General features: G+C 43.7%; 1 protein-coding gene across 1 annotated transcript; it reads right to left on the bottom strand.

Annotated features, from left to right (window-relative positions):
* Positions 1–65: 65 nt before the first annotated feature.
* On the bottom strand, positions 66–8,192 carry colgalt2a (collagen beta(1-O)galactosyltransferase 2a; the record flags this gene model as incomplete). Its single annotated transcript, XM_080010435.1, has 13 exons — positions 66–342; positions 771–977; positions 1,112–1,239; positions 1,602–1,734; positions 2,012–2,118; positions 2,339–2,412; positions 2,751–2,870; positions 3,288–3,492; positions 3,621–3,755; positions 4,376–4,493; positions 4,656–4,766; positions 5,348–5,510; positions 8,174–8,192. The coding sequence occupies 13 exons, from the start codon at positions 8,190–8,192 to the stop codon at positions 66–68; spliced, it is 1,797 nt and encodes a 598-aa protein (XP_079866561.1).
* Between the last annotated feature and the right edge of the window lie 10,358 nt (positions 8,193–18,550).

The following is an 18,550-nucleotide window of genomic DNA, read 5'->3' as shown; positions in this document are numbered from 1 at the left end:
CCAAAAAAACTCGATTTGACGCCGGTCAGGTCCTCTGTGGGGGAAGAGACTTATTACAGTTATTATTACAGCTCATCCCTGCCCCTGGTGGGGAACGCAGACGTCTCCCCGTGCCCATGAGTGACAGTCTGGACCTTCGTGTCTCCTTTCCCCTGTTTGTGGCTGTGTCGCGTGTGCTCCCTGTCCCAGTCCGTGGGAACAGCCTCATCGTCCCAGATGGTGGAGGTCTCGGTGTCGCTGAAGTAGCCTGGCTCGCCGGTGTAGTGCGACGGGAAGAGCAGCAGAGGTTCCACTGAAAACACCTTCAGGTCCCTCTTCTCAAAATGGAGTCTGTACTCATCTCTGAAGATTCAGACAAGGAGGACGCTTACAATTACTTGCCCATTGCTCCCTTCTTTAGATAATATTTACACGTGACACTAGCGGTATACAATGCCATACAATTTACAGGATAGCAACTTGTGGTATACAAACACATTAGGGGCTACACACAGAAGCCCCAATAGGCAACGTCACTATACATTTCCATAAACAGCTTCAAATGGCTTAGTTCACTCTATGCTTAATGTATACATGCATAATGATGCATCCTGTACTACTACCAACAGGACTAATTTCCTGCACCAATACTGTAATGTACTGCCCAGTGACACCTTCAAGGCCTTCTTGGCTTCTGTACGGACCTTGGTGGCTATAATTCTTATCTCTTTTAATTTTTTAAAATCCCAAAACTAGGTTTATTTAACGTTTTGAGTGTAGAATGCACTTACTTTGGGTGCTTGTCGAACATGATAGGCAGGAACTCATCCACAGGCAGCATCTTGCTGAGCGGTTTAGATTCTAGGAGCTTCTTGGCCCCTCGCAGAGACAGCACGTAGCCCAAGGTCCAGTAGGAGTAGTCTGGATGCACAAGGTTGCTGATTCCATTCACCCAGGACTCTGGTTCCTTTACTTGCAACCGCTTACGGCCAACATAACTAAGCACAAGCGGAGGAGGGACATGCTCTGGCTTTAAAAATGTGTAGCGGGAGGCTGAGAGATGAACACAGTTGAGGTGGGGTGAATATCAACATCAATAGGCGATGAGAAGAAAAAGGAGACGGAGACTCACATGAGGTCCCAGTCAAGTTCTGCCCTCTTCACATTGTCCATGACTGCTACCAATTTGCTGCGGACACCAGGCTCAAACCTCACATCGTCCTCCAGAACCAGCACCTGCTGCAGTTCCTGCTTCAACACCTAGAGGGAGACACACAGCAGTCTGAGTTGAGTAACATGTGACTGTTACAAGCAGCTTTGGGCAGTATAGAGGAGATATATATATATATATATATATATATATATATATATATATATATAGATAGATAGATAGATAGATAGATAGATAGATAGATAGATAGATAGATATAGAGAGAGAGAGAGAGTCACTCTACAAAGTTGTGTATAAGGATATAGACCTATGTCTAATGAAGGACCATCAATGATAACACTGTATAAGCAGTAATGTCTTGGCACTACTGGCAACGGTGGCAGTAGCAAATACACGGTTGTTTAAGTTGCATAGCAAATTAAGATACTGCATATTTGTTGAAAGGTTCCACCTGTTTCCAGATGTTGTAGTGACTGAGGAAGCAACCAATTTCTCCTCTGGTCAGCACCCGGCCAGAGTATGGGTCCTTGTACCCAGGCAACATGTCAATGCCCATTGCCTGAAGCTGAGAAGAGTTCAAGATTCTGTGGAAAACAGAAGTAAATGTTTTAGTCAGCGGTTAAGATAGTGAAACCTTCGCAGGCTCTTTCATAGCAGATAAAACCCCCTAAAAATGAAAAAAACAACAAAAAAAAAAAACAACCCACACATCTAAGAAATCTCTCTCACACTCAACCAAGCCAAATACTAAAAGAGAGATCTGTACACACATTTGCCTTTCATATGTTGTTGGAGTTAAATGGTCAATAATAGATGTTTGAAACTACGGAAACAAACTTATTGTAAACTTCAGTGTCGTACTTGCCATCCACCGCCTCCGTCACAGTAACGCTGATACCAAGAACAGACAGCGTGGTCAACATTCTGTCTCGCCGGTCTGTGCGCCGCTTCAGGTTGATCAGGAAGATCTAAAGGCGGATAGGGTTAAACATGAATTCATTTCTCAACAACTTGTGAACCAGTGTGCAGTTCACCCAATTACAAGGTATTGAATATAAATAAATATAAATAAATAAATAAAATATAAATGAATGAATTAATGTATTAATTAATTAATTACAAAAAATTAATTGAATCCTAATGTTATTCATTTTCTTTCAGCCATTGCAAAATGCCCAGGAGGCCTACCTCATCAAATCCCAACTTTCCAGGTTCTTTGGGTCTGTAATGCACAAGCCGTGAAGGCTCCATTGTGAAGTCAACTGGAATGAAAGTTTGATGGAATAAATTTCGATTCAATAAAGTACATGCAGAAGATTTATTTTGTCATGGGGATTTCTTTTTCTTTTTTTTTTCAATTACAAAGTAAAGTGTGTGAAATTCAGAAGGAGTAGGTGAGCAAGTGAAAAAGGAGGTGGTTGGCTTTAACTGGAGAGTGATACTTCTCACAAAGGCCCGTGAGAATCAATAGAAGCACAGACATCCCCTTGAGACGGGCCATGGCCCAGAGGGAGCAACGGCAAAGAGGATTGAGCCGTGAGAGCGTTCAGAGGGTCAAAGTAAAAGCTCCGAGGTCAGAACGTATAGAGAAAGGTCCTACTCAGCGCTTCAGTCAAGGTGTGGGCGAAGCTCTCCTCTTCCTCCTCCAGAGTCTGCTGCTGTTGGAGAGGCAGTGGCAAATATCCATAATGCTCCTTATTGCACACGTACATTTGCACCTCTGCAGAGCGCGACAAGTGAGATAAGACGATCATGTTCAAATCCTTTAAGCATTTTTGTCATGACTTTTCATCGAATACAGATTATGTAGGTATTATAAATGATGGAATTCATGTTGATGACATTTGATGATGGCCAGCAAATTACATAAAATACACAATAAATTAAGTAAATAACACTCGCGTCCAGAATTGAGCATCTGCAGGGGTTTTTTTTTTTCTAGTTTTTGGTCTGATTCTCCTGTCCACATCCTGCACTCATTCATCACAATACATCCAGCTGTGCAGACAATCCCTGAGGAGAAGTCTATAAGTCGCTGCACATTTCGAAAGACACCCCAAAAAAATACCCCGGCGGAAACACACTAGTATTGTTAATGGTTTAGAGACACACTTAACAGCGGCGTGTGCGGCCGGACCTGCTTCCCGTGCGGAGAAAGCAAACGCCATGATGTCATCGAGATGGAAGGGGTACCCGGGGTGGGGAGGGTAAAAGGCCAACGCTTGGCTTGCTGTTCTCCGCAGGTCTAGCAGAAAGGTGGAGTGCACCATGGGCACAGCGAAGCAGCCCCGGCGTGTCCACTTGCGAATAGGGATGTACTCCTGGGTGCGTTTATAGTAACCCTGCGAGAAGGGACAGAGCTATTTTCAATGGCCCACAATCATCTTTTTCTTTTTTTCTCCGTTTTGTCCAGCACAGTTAGCCTTTTTTATTTTTGATTTTTTTGCTTGCAGACTTTGCTCGTTTATACCCGAGTGGTCATGCCACACCAGAAGTTGGAATAGAGAACTCTGGACTCCAGCATGGGGGCGACGAGGGTCAGATTCTCAGCAATCAGGTCAGCCAGCACCTGTCGATTCGTCAGCAGGTTGTCACTGTCCGCAAACTGAGACGAAAAAAAATAATAATGAAGAATGTCAAATTAAGCCGACAGGCAATGCAAAAGTCAAAAAGAGAACAATGGGGAAATTAAGAAAGCCCAATGCAAATGACAAGTAATGGCAGGGATCCACTAGGGATCCACTAAAAGACTTTCCAAAGACTTTCAAAAGAAAACATCACACAGTTTAAGACTTCTTTTGACACACCGCAGGATTTAGCAAGGACTGCGATCAGAGGAGATCAGACATCTCAGGGGACTGCCACGCACCAGCGAGCCAAGACTTAAGACTTTGGATTTAAGACACAATCAAACCAACCTGGCATTCTGGCAAGACTTCAAGACTATTCTTAGGCCGATCACAAGAGTTTCTTACATGTCAAACCGACTAAAGGACGGTCTCTTAACGACCCCAAAGACAAGAGATTTCCTTATGATTCTCTAAGCTCTCTAAAATGTATCTGCAACTTAAAGATCCGAGCTAGGGTCCTTTAGTGTATAAGAGGCGTAAGTCCTATCTCTGGTGATTTATGATACAATACAATACAGCGAAGGACTATTCTAGCAAAGTGTGCGTTTGCCTTATGTCAGAAAGATATTTCCATCAGCCCTTTACATCATCTCACCAGTATGTAGTCGGCCCACATCTTTCTAGCGGCTCTCAGCGCGGCCTGTTTTAACTTCATCACATGGGTGAAGCGGGAGTCGGGCCAGTGCTTCGGTCCTTGCTCGTCTGGGTAGGAGCTGAAGTGCAATGAGAGAGAGCGAAAAGGACGATCACAGTGAAGTGGTAAAACAACACGTAACGATGAGTGTGCACCCGAGGGGTACGGGAACGCATAGAAGCTTATTATTCCGTCAGTGAAGCTTGCGCTTCTGAAATATGGGAAAGATATTGTACTTCACCTCGGCTGAACCGCGGGTCTCCACTCCACAGAGTGGTACAGGTGCTGAACTCCTTTGAGCCACTCCTGAAGCACGGCTGTGGTGTTATCCACGCTGTGGTCTGATGCCGCCCTGGAACGACAAGGGAATCACGCCGAAATCAAAGACTTTGCAAACCATATTTTATGAATTATTGTTCTCAGACACCATATCTATGCATGGATCTGTCTGCGTCACCTCTTCTGCACAAGGACAGTATTTGCTTTTCTCATGTGTATGTGGAGGGGTTAAACTCGGGCCACCACACTCGTGTTTGCTCATGAGTTGTTAAATACCATTAAAGTGATGGTGTCAAAGAATCAAAGCATAAAGGTATTTTCATCTATTATATATATAACATAATCATATTCATGTATAATTTAATTCTCAGTATCTATTGGCAACTGATACACGTTCGGCCCATCGGGTTAAAATGGAATGGGACCACCTTCCCACGTTTCAACCCTAGGTTTCTATGCTCTTAAATAGCAACAATACAATAATAAATTAATTATTTGCTTGTTTAGTCCATTAATAAAGCCTTTCTCATGTGTTTGTTTTCCTGATCACAGCAGGACTAATGCCCACTGAGCAAATGTCTGTTTGTTTAATCAACGTTTCCTTTAATAAATGCATATATATATGTGTGATATACTTCATGTGTTGTTGTTTACCAGATGGCGATGCGCTCCTTTGGATAGTCCAGTCTTTCAACGCATCCCAGGTAGTACGGCAGGCTGTGCTGCGCATTGCGCGCCAGGACACTGATCAACACTTTGGGCTTCAGCAGAGCGGACTCCCCCCGGACGTCTCTTCGGGGGTCGCCGGGCAGCTCCTCTGCGCAGACACGGCACAGGTTCCAGGCGCAAACCGCGAAAAACAATCCCGGTCCCACGCGTCCGCGACGCATCGTTCCCAGAGTGGAGCCTTCACGCCGCCGAGGGCCGGGGAGAAAGGAGTGACTGGAGCGGGTCTCCCTCTTCGAGTGGACAGGTGAGGTGGGCGTTGGAAACGGGGTCACCGGCATAGCGCCACCCAGCGGCCAACCCCCACAATTAATTACAATTAAAGGTGCGGCGTGTAGGATTCAGTGCCATCATCCCACCCCACCTGCCCTCACCCCACCTGCCCTCACCCACTACCCCTCCTTTCCAACCACGGAGGATAAGCTACGGTGGCTACAAGCTAACGTCAGCGAAGTGATGCTTAATAAAGCTGGTTTGTTCTAGTTGTTTAGTCTCATAGCGAGATAGTGTTAGCAGAAGACATACTTTATTATCCGTTTGCAGATTAAAAGACCGGACAGACCACCCGATAACGTTACGGAGGTGAGGGGTAGAGGAAGAGGAAGAGACAGTGTTTGGTTTGTCCGTTCTGGGCTACTGTAGAAACATGGCGGTGCAACATGGCGGCCTCCGTGGAAGAGGACCCGCTCCCCACAGTATGTAGATATAAAGGGGTCATTCTAAGGTAACAAACACACAACTCTTATTTTTATGGGATTATACACCGATTATTGATATAACATACTTATGAATATTATTGGGGATGGTAGCTCAGGAGGTAGGGCTGGTCGTCTAGTAATCGAAAGGTTGCTGCTCCCCCTGCTAGCATGCTGTAGTGTCCTTGAGCAAGACACTTAACCCCTAATTTCTCCTGATTGCTGTGTCCGTCGGTGTTTGAATAATTGCAAGTAGCTTTGGATAAAAGCATCTACTAAATGCAATGTAATATTATGTTCCTTTTCTGCCAAGTCTGCCACTTCATGTTGCACATGGTCGTTTTTTTTTTTAAACAAAATACAAGTACTTTCATGTGAAAGGGGATAAGTGCCACATGAAAAAAAAGGGTTGCTGTGTAAAAAAAACAAAAAACATAATTTGAGCTCAGAGATTAATCTCAGACTTCTGGGAGAAATCGGGGTAGTACTGACTTTCTATCCGAATACTTTAATCTCAGAATTTGGAGTTTGATCGTTAAGGTCCAATAGTTATTTTCCCATGGCAAATAATTGATTTCATGTGGCTCTAATCACCCGACAGATAACTTTATCTGACTCCAATTTGCAAATCAAATATTTGAGCTACATATTTGATTCCTTTGGCGGTGTTCGCCATTGAATCACTTTTCTATAATTGGGAAGAGAGAATTCATATGTGAAGAAAGGCCTATTTTGATTCGAAGATGAATACATTTAAGCTTATTTATTTATAGATTTATAAAATACATTATTATTGTGAAGGAAGTTTTGTGTTTATTTACAAAGTGCAATAAAATAATTTTGTTCCCCAAATTAAATGGATGAATAATCGCCATAATCGTGCCGCCCTACTTCAGAATGATAAAAGTAAACCCACCCACAGCCGCAAACACCGTATCATAGAATCATAGAATTACACTGTAACCAGACCGGAATGAATTAACTTCTGCAGTCACAACACACTATAGAGAGCCAAAGCACACCCATTGAACTTTAAAGAAGGGCCGACTGCCCTGGACCCCGCGTATCGCTGCCTGCAGCTATTATTATAACTTAGAATTGATAAAGTTCTGAAGAAACGATCTTCACTGCATTGTCTATTGATCATCAGGACATCAACACATCTTCTCTTGAATGGCTCTATGTCATTAAGTATTTATTTACGGGCTTCAGTTGCAGTGATATATAAAAACAGACGTTGGCGGGTGGAATGCCTTGTGTTGTCACACAGTACATCAATGGCCGTTTTTTTTTTTGGGCGATTTTTTTCACCATTTTTGTCCATTTGTTTCCTCGAGGATTAATACTATCATATAATTATAGAACCCAGAATCGCGATCGTCGCACCGCCCTCTGCGGCCGTCCTTGTGTTGATTACGCACATTTTAAGTTCAAGTTCAAGAGATTATTTGTCACATACATATACATAGCATTTTTTTGTATTTTTAGAGTTTATTGTACGTAATCACTGGGTGTCATGACATTTCACTTCATATATGTATGACCGTATGTAAATGTATGTGACAAATAACCTCTTGAATCTTGAATCTTGAACCGTGTTATGATCATACTTGTGTGGTTTGACTAGTATAATGGAAAGCGTTGGGCAGGGAGTGTGGACTGTGGAGCGGGTGACCTCTAGTGGCGATCGTCTGCCATTGCGTCTGAAATGGTTGATGAAGGTCACCTGATCGATTTTCTTGTCTCTGATTGGTTGATGTCATGAACCGCCTTTAGCGTCCAGGAAGCCGAAGAAGTGTTTCAGTCATCGGTAAAGTTGACGCGTGCAGAAAACATGTTTAAACGATGGATGTGAACGGTGCACATTGTGAGAAATTATATAAATTCCCAAACTACATTCTATTTGGCATTTACCCCAAACCCTCCGTGGGGTGTCGACGTGATACGACGGGGAAAGTTTATACCCGAAAATATTCTTGTGGACATGTGAGAACCGTGAGGCAGACGGACATGCGGCTCAATGGCTGCCCCGTGCTGGCCGTGTACAAGTCATACTTACCTGGCAGGGGAGACACCATGATCATGAAGGTGGTTCACCCAGGGCGAGGCTCAGCCATTGCACTCCGGTTGTGCTGACCCCTGCGAATTCCCCAAATGTGGGAATCTCGACTGCAGAATTTCTGGTAGTGGGGGACTGCGTTCGCGCTCTCCCCTGATCTGATGTTAAATGAAATTATAACGATGATGAATTGAAATCTCATGTACTCTATGGTGACCTAAAACATGAACTGTAAATATTTATTAATTTATCTGGTAGTATATCAACATCCTGTTTATAACAATTATATTTTACTGTTAAAGATAATTACTACTACATACTGCGACAGGAGTGTTAAACTCATTGTAGTTCCTAGGTTGGATTGGTCAAAGTGAAGTTGGTATCAAGCTTATGAATTTACAGTTTGGTAATTATGTAGGTAGGTAAATAGGTATAACGTTTAGAAATTTAACAAATTCTGTATAATTTCATGAAAAACATTGACTCAATATCTTCAACAGCGATTCATTAGGCTGTATCTATTATTCACCTATATTGTATATATACTGTATATTTTACTCTGGCCTCTCTCACTTTTCCCCCAAACTGTCCAACCTGAGCTGTCCCTCTAATGTACTCATTCTTAATCCTGTCCATCCTTGTCACTCCTGATGAAGATTTTTGCTGCCCTCCCTCCCTCCCTCCCTCTCTCCCTTCCATTCAGGCACATGGAGATGGTTTGGACACGTGTGTAGGAGAGATGAGAGTTACATTGGGAGAAGGACGCTGAGAATGGAGCTGCCAGGCCAAAGGAAAAGAGGAAGGCCAAAGAGAAGGTTTATGGATGTGGTGAGGGAGGGCATGCAGGCAGTCGGTGTCAGGGAGGAAGATGCGCAGAACAGAAGGTATTGGAGGCAGATGATCCGCTGTGGTGACCCCTAACGGGAGCAGCCCAAAGAAGAGGAAGAAGATTGTACATATATATTTTATATATTCACCTTTTTTGCCAAATCATGCGGAGGGCCAGATTGGACCCCTCTGCAGGCTAATTCCGGCCCACGACCTTATCTTTCACACCCCTGCTCTAGAAAGTGCCCTTTTATATCTCCTTTCTGCCCCTGGGGGCACCAATTACCATCAGGGTTCATATTATATCTATTGTAACTCACTGGCCTCAATGTAAGGTACTTTCACTGCCACTTCTTTAAATGTATGAATTTAATGAACAAATTCTTGATTCAGTCATCTTTTGATGACTAAGTCTTTTTTTTCCTTTTCCACAGGTACGTTAAAATTGCTTATCTGTACCTAAATGTAGGAGTTATGCCCAATCCACAGGTGGACACGAAAGCCTTTCTCAAGGGCTTTTTTCCAGGTAAAACCTCCAAGACCAGATTGATATCAGTCGCCTTCATCTGTCATATCATCTGTTGTGACTTCAAACCAGTGACAGCACACGTCTGTCGAACAACTATCCTCTTTCGTCATTTCCTGCAGGTGTGCGACGAGATTAGAATACATTTAAAACGTGTTTTTAAACTGATGTTTTGGTGGAAACTGGAACTTCATTGAAGACTACGGCATAAACAGCGTGGACTGTTTCAATTAATTCTTTTAGAAGGCTGCAAATACAGCGCAGCGGAGCATTATGGCAAACAACAGAAGTTATAAACATTCTACAAAAATGTGTAAAGTATAAAGGGAAGTATTGGGCAGGGCGTGTGGGTCGGATACTGACATCTAGTGGCGATCGTCTGACATTTCGTCTAAGATGACGATAGACACGTCACCTGACCAACTTTCTGGTCTCCTATTGGTTGCCATCAGAGCCAACCGCCAGCGTTCAGGAAACGGGACAAGAGTTATCGAGCAGCAGAGTTTTCGCGTGCGAGGAAAAATAAAAGTTGTTTTTAAAATCATGGTCAAGGTGTAAACTGGAACATTGTCCAACACTGTGAAAGGAAACAACAAACAGCGACGTTTCCTACATTTGCTCGTCGCGCTCGGTCTGTTCAAATAATTATTTTAGAAGGCAGCGGTGCATTATGGGAAACATACGGAAAGTCATTTATCTATTCGTCAGATTATTAAGATAAATTATTTTAATTCATGGCCCTGGACCCTCCGTGGGGGTTTGTCGTGATACGACGGGGAAAGTTTATACTCGAACATATTCTTGTTGACATGTGAGAACCGTGAGGCAGACGGACATGCGGCTCAATGGCTGCCCCGTGCTGGCCGTGTACAAGTCATACTTACCTGGCAGGGGAGACACCATGATCATGAAGGTGGTTCACCCAGGGCGAGGCTCAGCCATTGCACTCCGGTTGTGCTGACCCCTGCGAATTCCTCAAATGTGGGAATCTCGACTGCATAATTTCTGGTAGTGGGGGACTGCGTTCGCGCTCTCCCCTGATTAAGTTGTAAATGAAATCATGACGATGGATACTCGGATGTGTCATAAACTCATAATGAACGAATCATGAACCATAAACGTTTGATTAATATTCCATCAATTTGGAAGTATATCAACATCCTGTTAAAAACAATTTAATTTTGCTGTTATCTAATCTCAGCAGACAGTAGATGTTTCTTAGTTGATTATAAATTCTTATCTTTAACTATGCAACAGTAAAATAGACAATATTCTTACTTTTTGGACACAATAGTCATACATATAAAACAAAGTCATAATTCTGTATAGTAAGTAGCCTTGACCAAATAAATAAACCTCATAATGTACAGTTATTGTTACACTCATCGTCATTAATACCATTTTACTATGAAAGTGTTTCACAGTGTTTTAAATATCTGTGAGGCCACAGTCGATCAGGAAGAAAAAAAATAGTTTAAATGTAAAAGTTCAGCATCTCTCAAGAAAGACAATTCCTTAGTAGCGAGGCGATGCGGTCTAAAGAAGGATATTTCCATATCTACAGTTATATATTTGCATAACTGATTTATGATTGGTAGTCTGCAGTCTGGTATTTGCATATTTGACTTATAATTGATAGTCTGAAGTCAAAGTGTTTATCTAGGTTTTATAGGTAGGTTTATCTTATCTCTTGTCTTAAAGTGTAGACTCTCAGCTAATCACAGGACTTAATTGTCTTGAGTCGCTGTAGACGTGCACTGCTGTAGACATGACCTCCCTACAGCCCCAAATGTGGGAATCTCCACTGCAGAATTTCTCGGAGTGGGGGACTGCGTTCGGGACCTCCCCTGATCATGTATCTAATGAAATTTCAAAAACTCTATTAGAATCAGAATCGTCTTTATTGTCAAGGAAGTTTACATGTACAAGGGATTTGTCTTGGTGTTCGGCGCATACATGAAACATAAATGTAAAGTAGAGCAACAGGAAACAAATAAGTAAATATATAAGAATATGTAAAATATGTCTGTTTTTGTTTTTTAAATAATGTTGTACAGTTTGTACAGGAATGTGCAAATGTTCAGTATAAAGATTCAAGATTCAAGAGGATATTTGTCACATACATATACAGTACATACGGCCATACATATATGCAGTGAAATGTCATGACACCCGGTGAGCGCACAATAAGGTCTATAAGCTCTTAAAATACTATAATGGGTGTAATCGGCACGAGGCGCCCGCGATTCTGGGTTCTATAAGCATGTAATAGAATTAATTGTCTTTGTTGTATTAAATATACATTTTAATCCTCCTCAATGTTACTTACATGAACCTACCTCCAGTACTTACAGAGCCGATCGACTCACCGCTGCCTTATTCAGTACATTCCACAGTCTAACAGTATGTGCAATGTTTACGCATAATAGTCCAGAAGAATGAGGAATGTGCGTTAATGTAATGCATTGACATATACATTCAATTTAACACATACAGGTCCGTGTAGTGTGTGTGTGTTCCATTTCAGTGGGGGTCCTGGGCCTCGTTGATAGGCCAGTTGCAGATGGGCAGAAGCTGTTCTTGGGGCCAGAGGAAAGAGTTCCAAATAGTTTGTGTCTGGGGTGGGAGGGGTCAGCCAGAATATTACTTGCACGCCTCAGGGTCCTGGAGAGATGGCAGATTGCAGCTAATCACCTTCTCAGAGTCTGAGCTCCTCGGTGGTTGAGGCAGTGTACCAAACCGTGATGTAGGAGGTGAGATTGGACTCAGTGATGGAGGTGTAGAATGCACCCACGCCGCCGCCGTATGTCCTCTGCTGGGCTATTTGGCGATGGAGCTGATGTTAAGCGCCCACTTGAGGGCCTTGGAGATGACGGTTCCCCGGAAGCGGCAGGACTCCACCGAGTCGACTGGGGAGTCACACAGGTCGGTGGGGGTGAGTGGGGCCCTCTTCTTCCTGACGTCCACAACCATCCCCACTGTCTTCACAGCGCTGAGCTCCTGGTTGTTCTGGCTGCACCAAATGACCAGATGGTCAAGCTCCCACCTGCAGGCGGACTCATCCCCACCAGAGATGAGCCAAATGGGGGTGGTGTCGCAGCAAATTCCAGGAGCTGGACAGACTGGTGGCTGGAGGTGCAGCTGTTGTTGTACAGGAGGAAGAGCAGAGGAGAAAGAATGCAGCCTTGAGAGGAGCCGGTGCTGATGGCCCGGGAGTCAGAGACTTGTTTTGAAACTGACCGGGCTGAAGTTCCAGTTTCCACCAAAATTAACAGTTTAAAAACACATTTAAATGTATTATATTCTCGTCGCACACCTCCAGGAAAGGACCAAAGAGGTTAGTTGCAAAAACTTCCTGTAGATCATCTGAGCTGAGGTTGTCCTGCTGAGTTAGGAGACCCTGTCCGGTCGCAAACATGTTGATGCGGTTCCGGCAGAAAGATGTTGTTATTGAACAAAGTGGAAAGACAGATGTGTGCTGTCGCTGGTATGAAGTCATAACAGACGATTGATATCATTACATTACATTTACATTTAGCAGACGCTTTTATCCAAAGCGACTTTCAATTGTTCAAACGCTGACGGACGCAGCCATCAGGAGCAATTAGGGGTTAAGTGTCTTGCTCAAGGACACTACAGCATGCTAGCAGGAGGAGCCTGGAATGGAACCAGCAACCTTTAGATCACTAGACCACCAGCTCTACCGCCTGAGCTACCATCCCCATATCGAGCTGGCCTTGGAGGTTTTACCTGGAAAAGAGGCCATTGAAAAAGGCTTTTGTGTCCACCTGTGGATTGGGGATAATTCCTGTGTAATTTTCCATGAATAGTCCCAGAAATCTAAGATTGTATGTTTCACAATGTATTATAATCTATAATCAAGTTGCTTTTCCTGCCAAAAAAATATTTTGCATGAAAATGAAAATGTTGCTATGTTTTGGGTTAACAAATGTTTTACCCTCATCTGATATCTCCTGTTACGTATCATAATAAGTATAGGAATGGAAAGCACTGGGCACGGAGTGTGGGTCGGATACTGACATCTAGTGGCGATTGTCTGACATTGCTTCAAAGATGGCGAAGGACAGGTCACCTGACCAATTTCCTTGTCTCCCATTGGTTTCCATCAGAGCCAACCGCCAGCGTTCAGGAAACGGGACAAGAGTTAACGATCAGCAGAGTTTTCGCGTGCGAGGAAAAATAAAAGTTGTTTTTAAAATCATGGTCAAGGTGTAAACTGGAACATTGTCCAACACTGTGAAAGGAAACAACAAACAGCGACGTTTCCTACATTTTCTCTCCGCGCTCGGTCTGTTCAAATAATTATTTTAGAAGGCAGCGGCGCATTTTGGGAAACATACGGAAAGTCATTTATCTATTCGTCAGATTATTATTATAAATTATTTGAATTCATGGTCCTGGACCCTCCGTGGGGGTTTGTCGTGATACGACGGGGAAAGTTTATACCCAAACATATTCTTGTTGACATGTGAGAACCGTGAGGCAGACGGACATGCGGCTCAATGGCTGCCCCGTGCTGGCCGTGTACAAGTCATACTTACCTGGCAGGGGAGACACCATGATCATGAAGGTGGTTCACCCAGGGCGAGGCTCAGCCATTGCACTCCGGTTGTGCTGACCCCTGCGAATTCCTCAAATGTGGGAATCTCGACTGCATAATTTCTGGTAGTGGGGGACTGCGTTCGCGCTCTCCCCTGATCTGATGTTAAATGAAATTATAACGATGTTGATTTGGAATCTCATGTACTCTGTGGTGACCTATAACATGAACTGTAAATATTCATTAATTTATCTGGTACCAAACCAATATCCTCTTTATAACAATTATATTTTACTGTTAAAGATAATTACTACTACATACTGCGACAGGAGTGTTAAACTCATTGTAGTTCCTAGGTTGGATTGGTCAAAGTGAAGTTGGTATCAAGCTTATGAATTTACAGTTTGGTAATTATGTAGGTAGGTAAATAGGTATAACGTTTAGAAATTTAACAAATTCTGTATAATTTCATGAAAAACATTGACTCAATATCTTCAACAGCGATTCATTAGGCTGTATCTATTATTCACCTATATTGTACATATACTGTATATTTTAATCTGGCCTCTCTCACTTTTCCCCCAAACTGTCCAACCTGACCTGTCCCTCTAATGTACTCATTCTTAATCCTGTCCATCCTTGTCACTCCTGATGAAGATTTTTGCTGCCCTCTCTCCCTTCCATTCAGGCACATGGAGATGGTTTGGACACGTGTGTAGGAGAGATGAGAGTTACATTGGGAGAAGGACGCTGCGAATGGAGCTGCCACGCCAGAGGAAAAGAGGAAGGCCAAAGAGAAGGTTTATGAATGTGGTGAGGGAGGGCATGCAGGCAGTCGGTGTCAGGGAGGAAGATGCGCAGAACAGAAGGTATTGGAGGCAGATGATCCGCTGTGGTGACCCCTAGCGGGAGCAGCTCAAAGAAGAAGAGGAAGAAGATTGTACATATATATTTTATATATTCACCTTTTTTGCCAAATCATCCCAGGGCCAGATTGGACCCCTCTGCAAGCTAATTTCGCCCCACGACCTTATCTTTGACACCCCTGCTCTAGAAAGTGCCCTTTTATATCTCCTTTCTGCCCCCGGGGGCACCAATTACCATCAGGGTTCATATTATATCTATTGTAACTCACTGGCCTCAATGTAAGGTACTTTCACTGCCACTTCTTTAAATGTATGAATTTAATGAAAAAATTCTTGATTCAGTCATCTTTTGATGACTAAGTCTTTTTTTTCCTTTTCCACAGGTACGTTAAAATTGCTTATCTGTACCTAAATGTAGGAGTTATGCCCAATCCACAGGTGGACACGAAAGCCTTTCTCAAGGGCTTTTTTCCAGGTAAAACCTCCAAGACCAGCTTGATATCAGTCGCCTTCATCTGTCATATCATCTGTTGTGATTTCAAACCAGTGACAGCACACGTCTGTCGAACAACTATCCTCTTTCGTCATTTCCTGCAGGTGTGCGACGAGATTAGAATACATTTAAAACGTGTTTTTAAACTGATGTTTTGGTGGAAACTGGAACTTCATTGAAGACTACGGCATAAACAGCGTGGACTGTTTCAATTAATTCTTTTAGAAGGCTGCAAATACAGCGCAGCGGAGCATTATGGCAAACAACAGAAGTTATAAACATTCTACAAAAATGTGTAAAGTATAAAGGGAAGTATTGGGCAGGGCGTGTGGGTCGGATACTGACATCTAGTGGCGATCGTCTGACATTTCGTCTAAGATGACGATAGACACGTCACCTGACCAATTTCCTGGTCTCCTATTGGTTCCCATCAGAGCCAACCGCCAGCGTTCAGGAAACGGGACAAGAGTTATCGAGCAGCAGAGTTTTCGCGTGCGAGGGAAAATAAAAGTTGTTTTTAAAATCATGGTCAAGGTGTAAACTGGAACATTGTCCAACACTGTGAAAGGAAACAACAAACAGCGACGTTTCCTACATTTGCTCGTCGCGCTCGGTCTGTTCAAATAGAATTATTTTAAGAAGGCAGCGGCGCATTTTGGGAAACATACGGAGAATCATTTATCTATTCGTCAGATTATTATTATAAATTATTTTAATTCATGGCCCTGGACCCTCCGTGGGGGTTTGTCGTGATACGACGGGGAAAGTTTATACTCGAACATATTCTTGTTGACATGTGAGAACCGTGAGGCAGACGGACATGCGGCTCAATGCTTGCCCCGTGCTGGCCGTGTACAAGTCATACTTACCTGGCAGGGGAGACACCATGATCATGAAGGTGGTTCACCCAGGGCGAGGCTCAGCCACTGCACTCCGGTTGTGCTGACCCCTGCGAATTCCCCAAATGTGGGAATCTCGACTGCATAATTTCTGGTAGTGGGGGACTGCGTTCGCGCTCTCCCCTGATTAAGTGTCAAACGAAATCACTATGACGTTCATTGCGAACCTCACACACTCTGCAATATCCGAGGCGTGGAATGGACATTATTCAGACGTTTTTGATGCAAGAGATCCTTCTTTATAGTAGCATTGACAAAATAAGTAAACCTCATAATGTACAGTTATTATTACACTCATCGTCATTAATACCATTTTACTATGAAAATGTTTCACAATTCTTTATATATCTGCAAGGTGGTAGTTACTAGAATCCTGTCCTGTAGACACCTCTCTACAGTCCCAAATGTGGGAATCTCTACTGCAGCATTTCTGGTAGTAGGGGCTGCATTGGGGTTCTCCCCAGATCATGTGTTCAATGGAAACTTGATTCAGGGATTCTACCGTCATGGTGAAGCTTCAGAGGCGCATTTAACAACTCTAAGTATCACATGCTATGAGGAGTAAAAACTTTCAACTGTTAATTCACGTGGGGAGGTGCCGTTGTTTGTTTATTTTATGTATTCTTATGACTACATTTGTCTATTTGTCAGAAGTGACAGCACAATCTTTGTCATTGGACCAGAAATAATCCCACTCCTATCTGAGCAACCCATTAAAATCCTGGGGAGGCAGTACACTGCAGAGCTGTCTGATAAACATATGGGGAAAACCGTCATGAAACAGCTCTCTGACGGCCTGACAAGGATCGACCAAAGCCAACTTCCTGGGAAGTGTAAGATCTGGTGCTACCGGTTCACACTCTAGAGGAGGGTAATGTGGCCCCTGAAAATGAGTGAGATACCCTCATCGACCGTACTAAGATGGATGGAAAAGCCAATTCATTCATCCGAAGGTGGTTGGGGCTGCCACGGTGCCTATCTGAAACCGGTCTCTTCGGGAAGAACACACTGCAGTTGCCACTGCAGTCCATAAGTTTGGGCTACATGCAGGAGAAGACCAGACTGGTTCTCGAGCTAAGGACGTCCACAGACCAGTCGGTAAGAAACGCAAACGCCAAGGTTCCGACCGGCCGTAAGTGGAATGCCCAAACCGAGGTTGCCCAAGCTGTCGGTCGGCTGCAACACCGGGAGAACGTGGGTAGAGTCCAGGCAGGTCAACCGTAAGGAAAGGAAGGAGATGGTGGTGGCGACTTTCTTCAGAGAACAGCATTGAGGCCCATTGGTCCCTCGTCCAGCATAAATGCTCCCTGGCCCGTGCAAGACGATGATGCCTGGTGTGGTCAGGTACCCTTGCAGGTCGTCTAGCACGCAGACCACGCTGATGTAAACGGTTTCGAATGGTCTGACGTGACACTTGGGTGCCTCTCACCTCTCCTGTGCCTGGAGTTGAGTGGCATTCATCATCCGGTTCCGCAGGGCACTGTTCACAATGAAGCGGTCATCAGTGTGGGATGTGGCCAAAGGACGTCCACTTCTATGCCTTTCTGTGACTTTTCCAGTCTCTTTGTATCTCTGTTGCAACCTGCTGATGACACTCTGTGACACTTTAAGCTCAGTGTCCACTTCCTTTTGAGAACATTGTGTTTGAAGCCTCGCTATGGCGAGGTACTGTTGATCAGTTGTTACGTGTCGTCTTGGTCTCATGATGTCAACATGTGAACAGCATGATGAAGAGGACTGTTTAAATACCAATTCTAATTGAACCAGGAAATGTATTGGTCGATTCATGGATCAAACACCTGTTGTGAATTTTGCCGTTCAGCTCCTTGTTAGAGAACAGCAAGTTGTGCATAAAGTACTGAAACATTGAACAGTTGGACATGTGCATTCAAAAAATTAGAGAAGGTCAAATTAAGTTCACCTGTAAAGGTTATAGTGCATTTTAGGTTCATCCTGAAATTTCACCCGAAAGCCGAATATCCCTAACTTTTTGTGAGTAGTGTATGTATGACCGTATGTGTATGTGACAAATAACCTCTTGAATCTTGAACCGTGTTATGATCATACTTGTGTGGTTTGACTAGTATAATAGAAAGCGTTGGGCAGGGAGTGTGGACTGTGGAGCGGGTGACCTCTAGTGGCGATCGTCTGCCATTGCGTCTGAAATGGATGATGAAGGTCACCTGATCGATTTCCTTGTCTCT

Source organism: Zeus faber, assembly GCF_960531495.2.
Source record: "Zeus faber genome assembly, chromosome: 12".
In the NCBI taxonomy this organism is placed as follows: Eukaryota; Metazoa; Chordata; class Actinopteri; order Zeiformes; family Zeidae; genus Zeus; species Zeus faber.
This window is presented reverse-complemented; position numbering and strand designations above follow the sequence as displayed.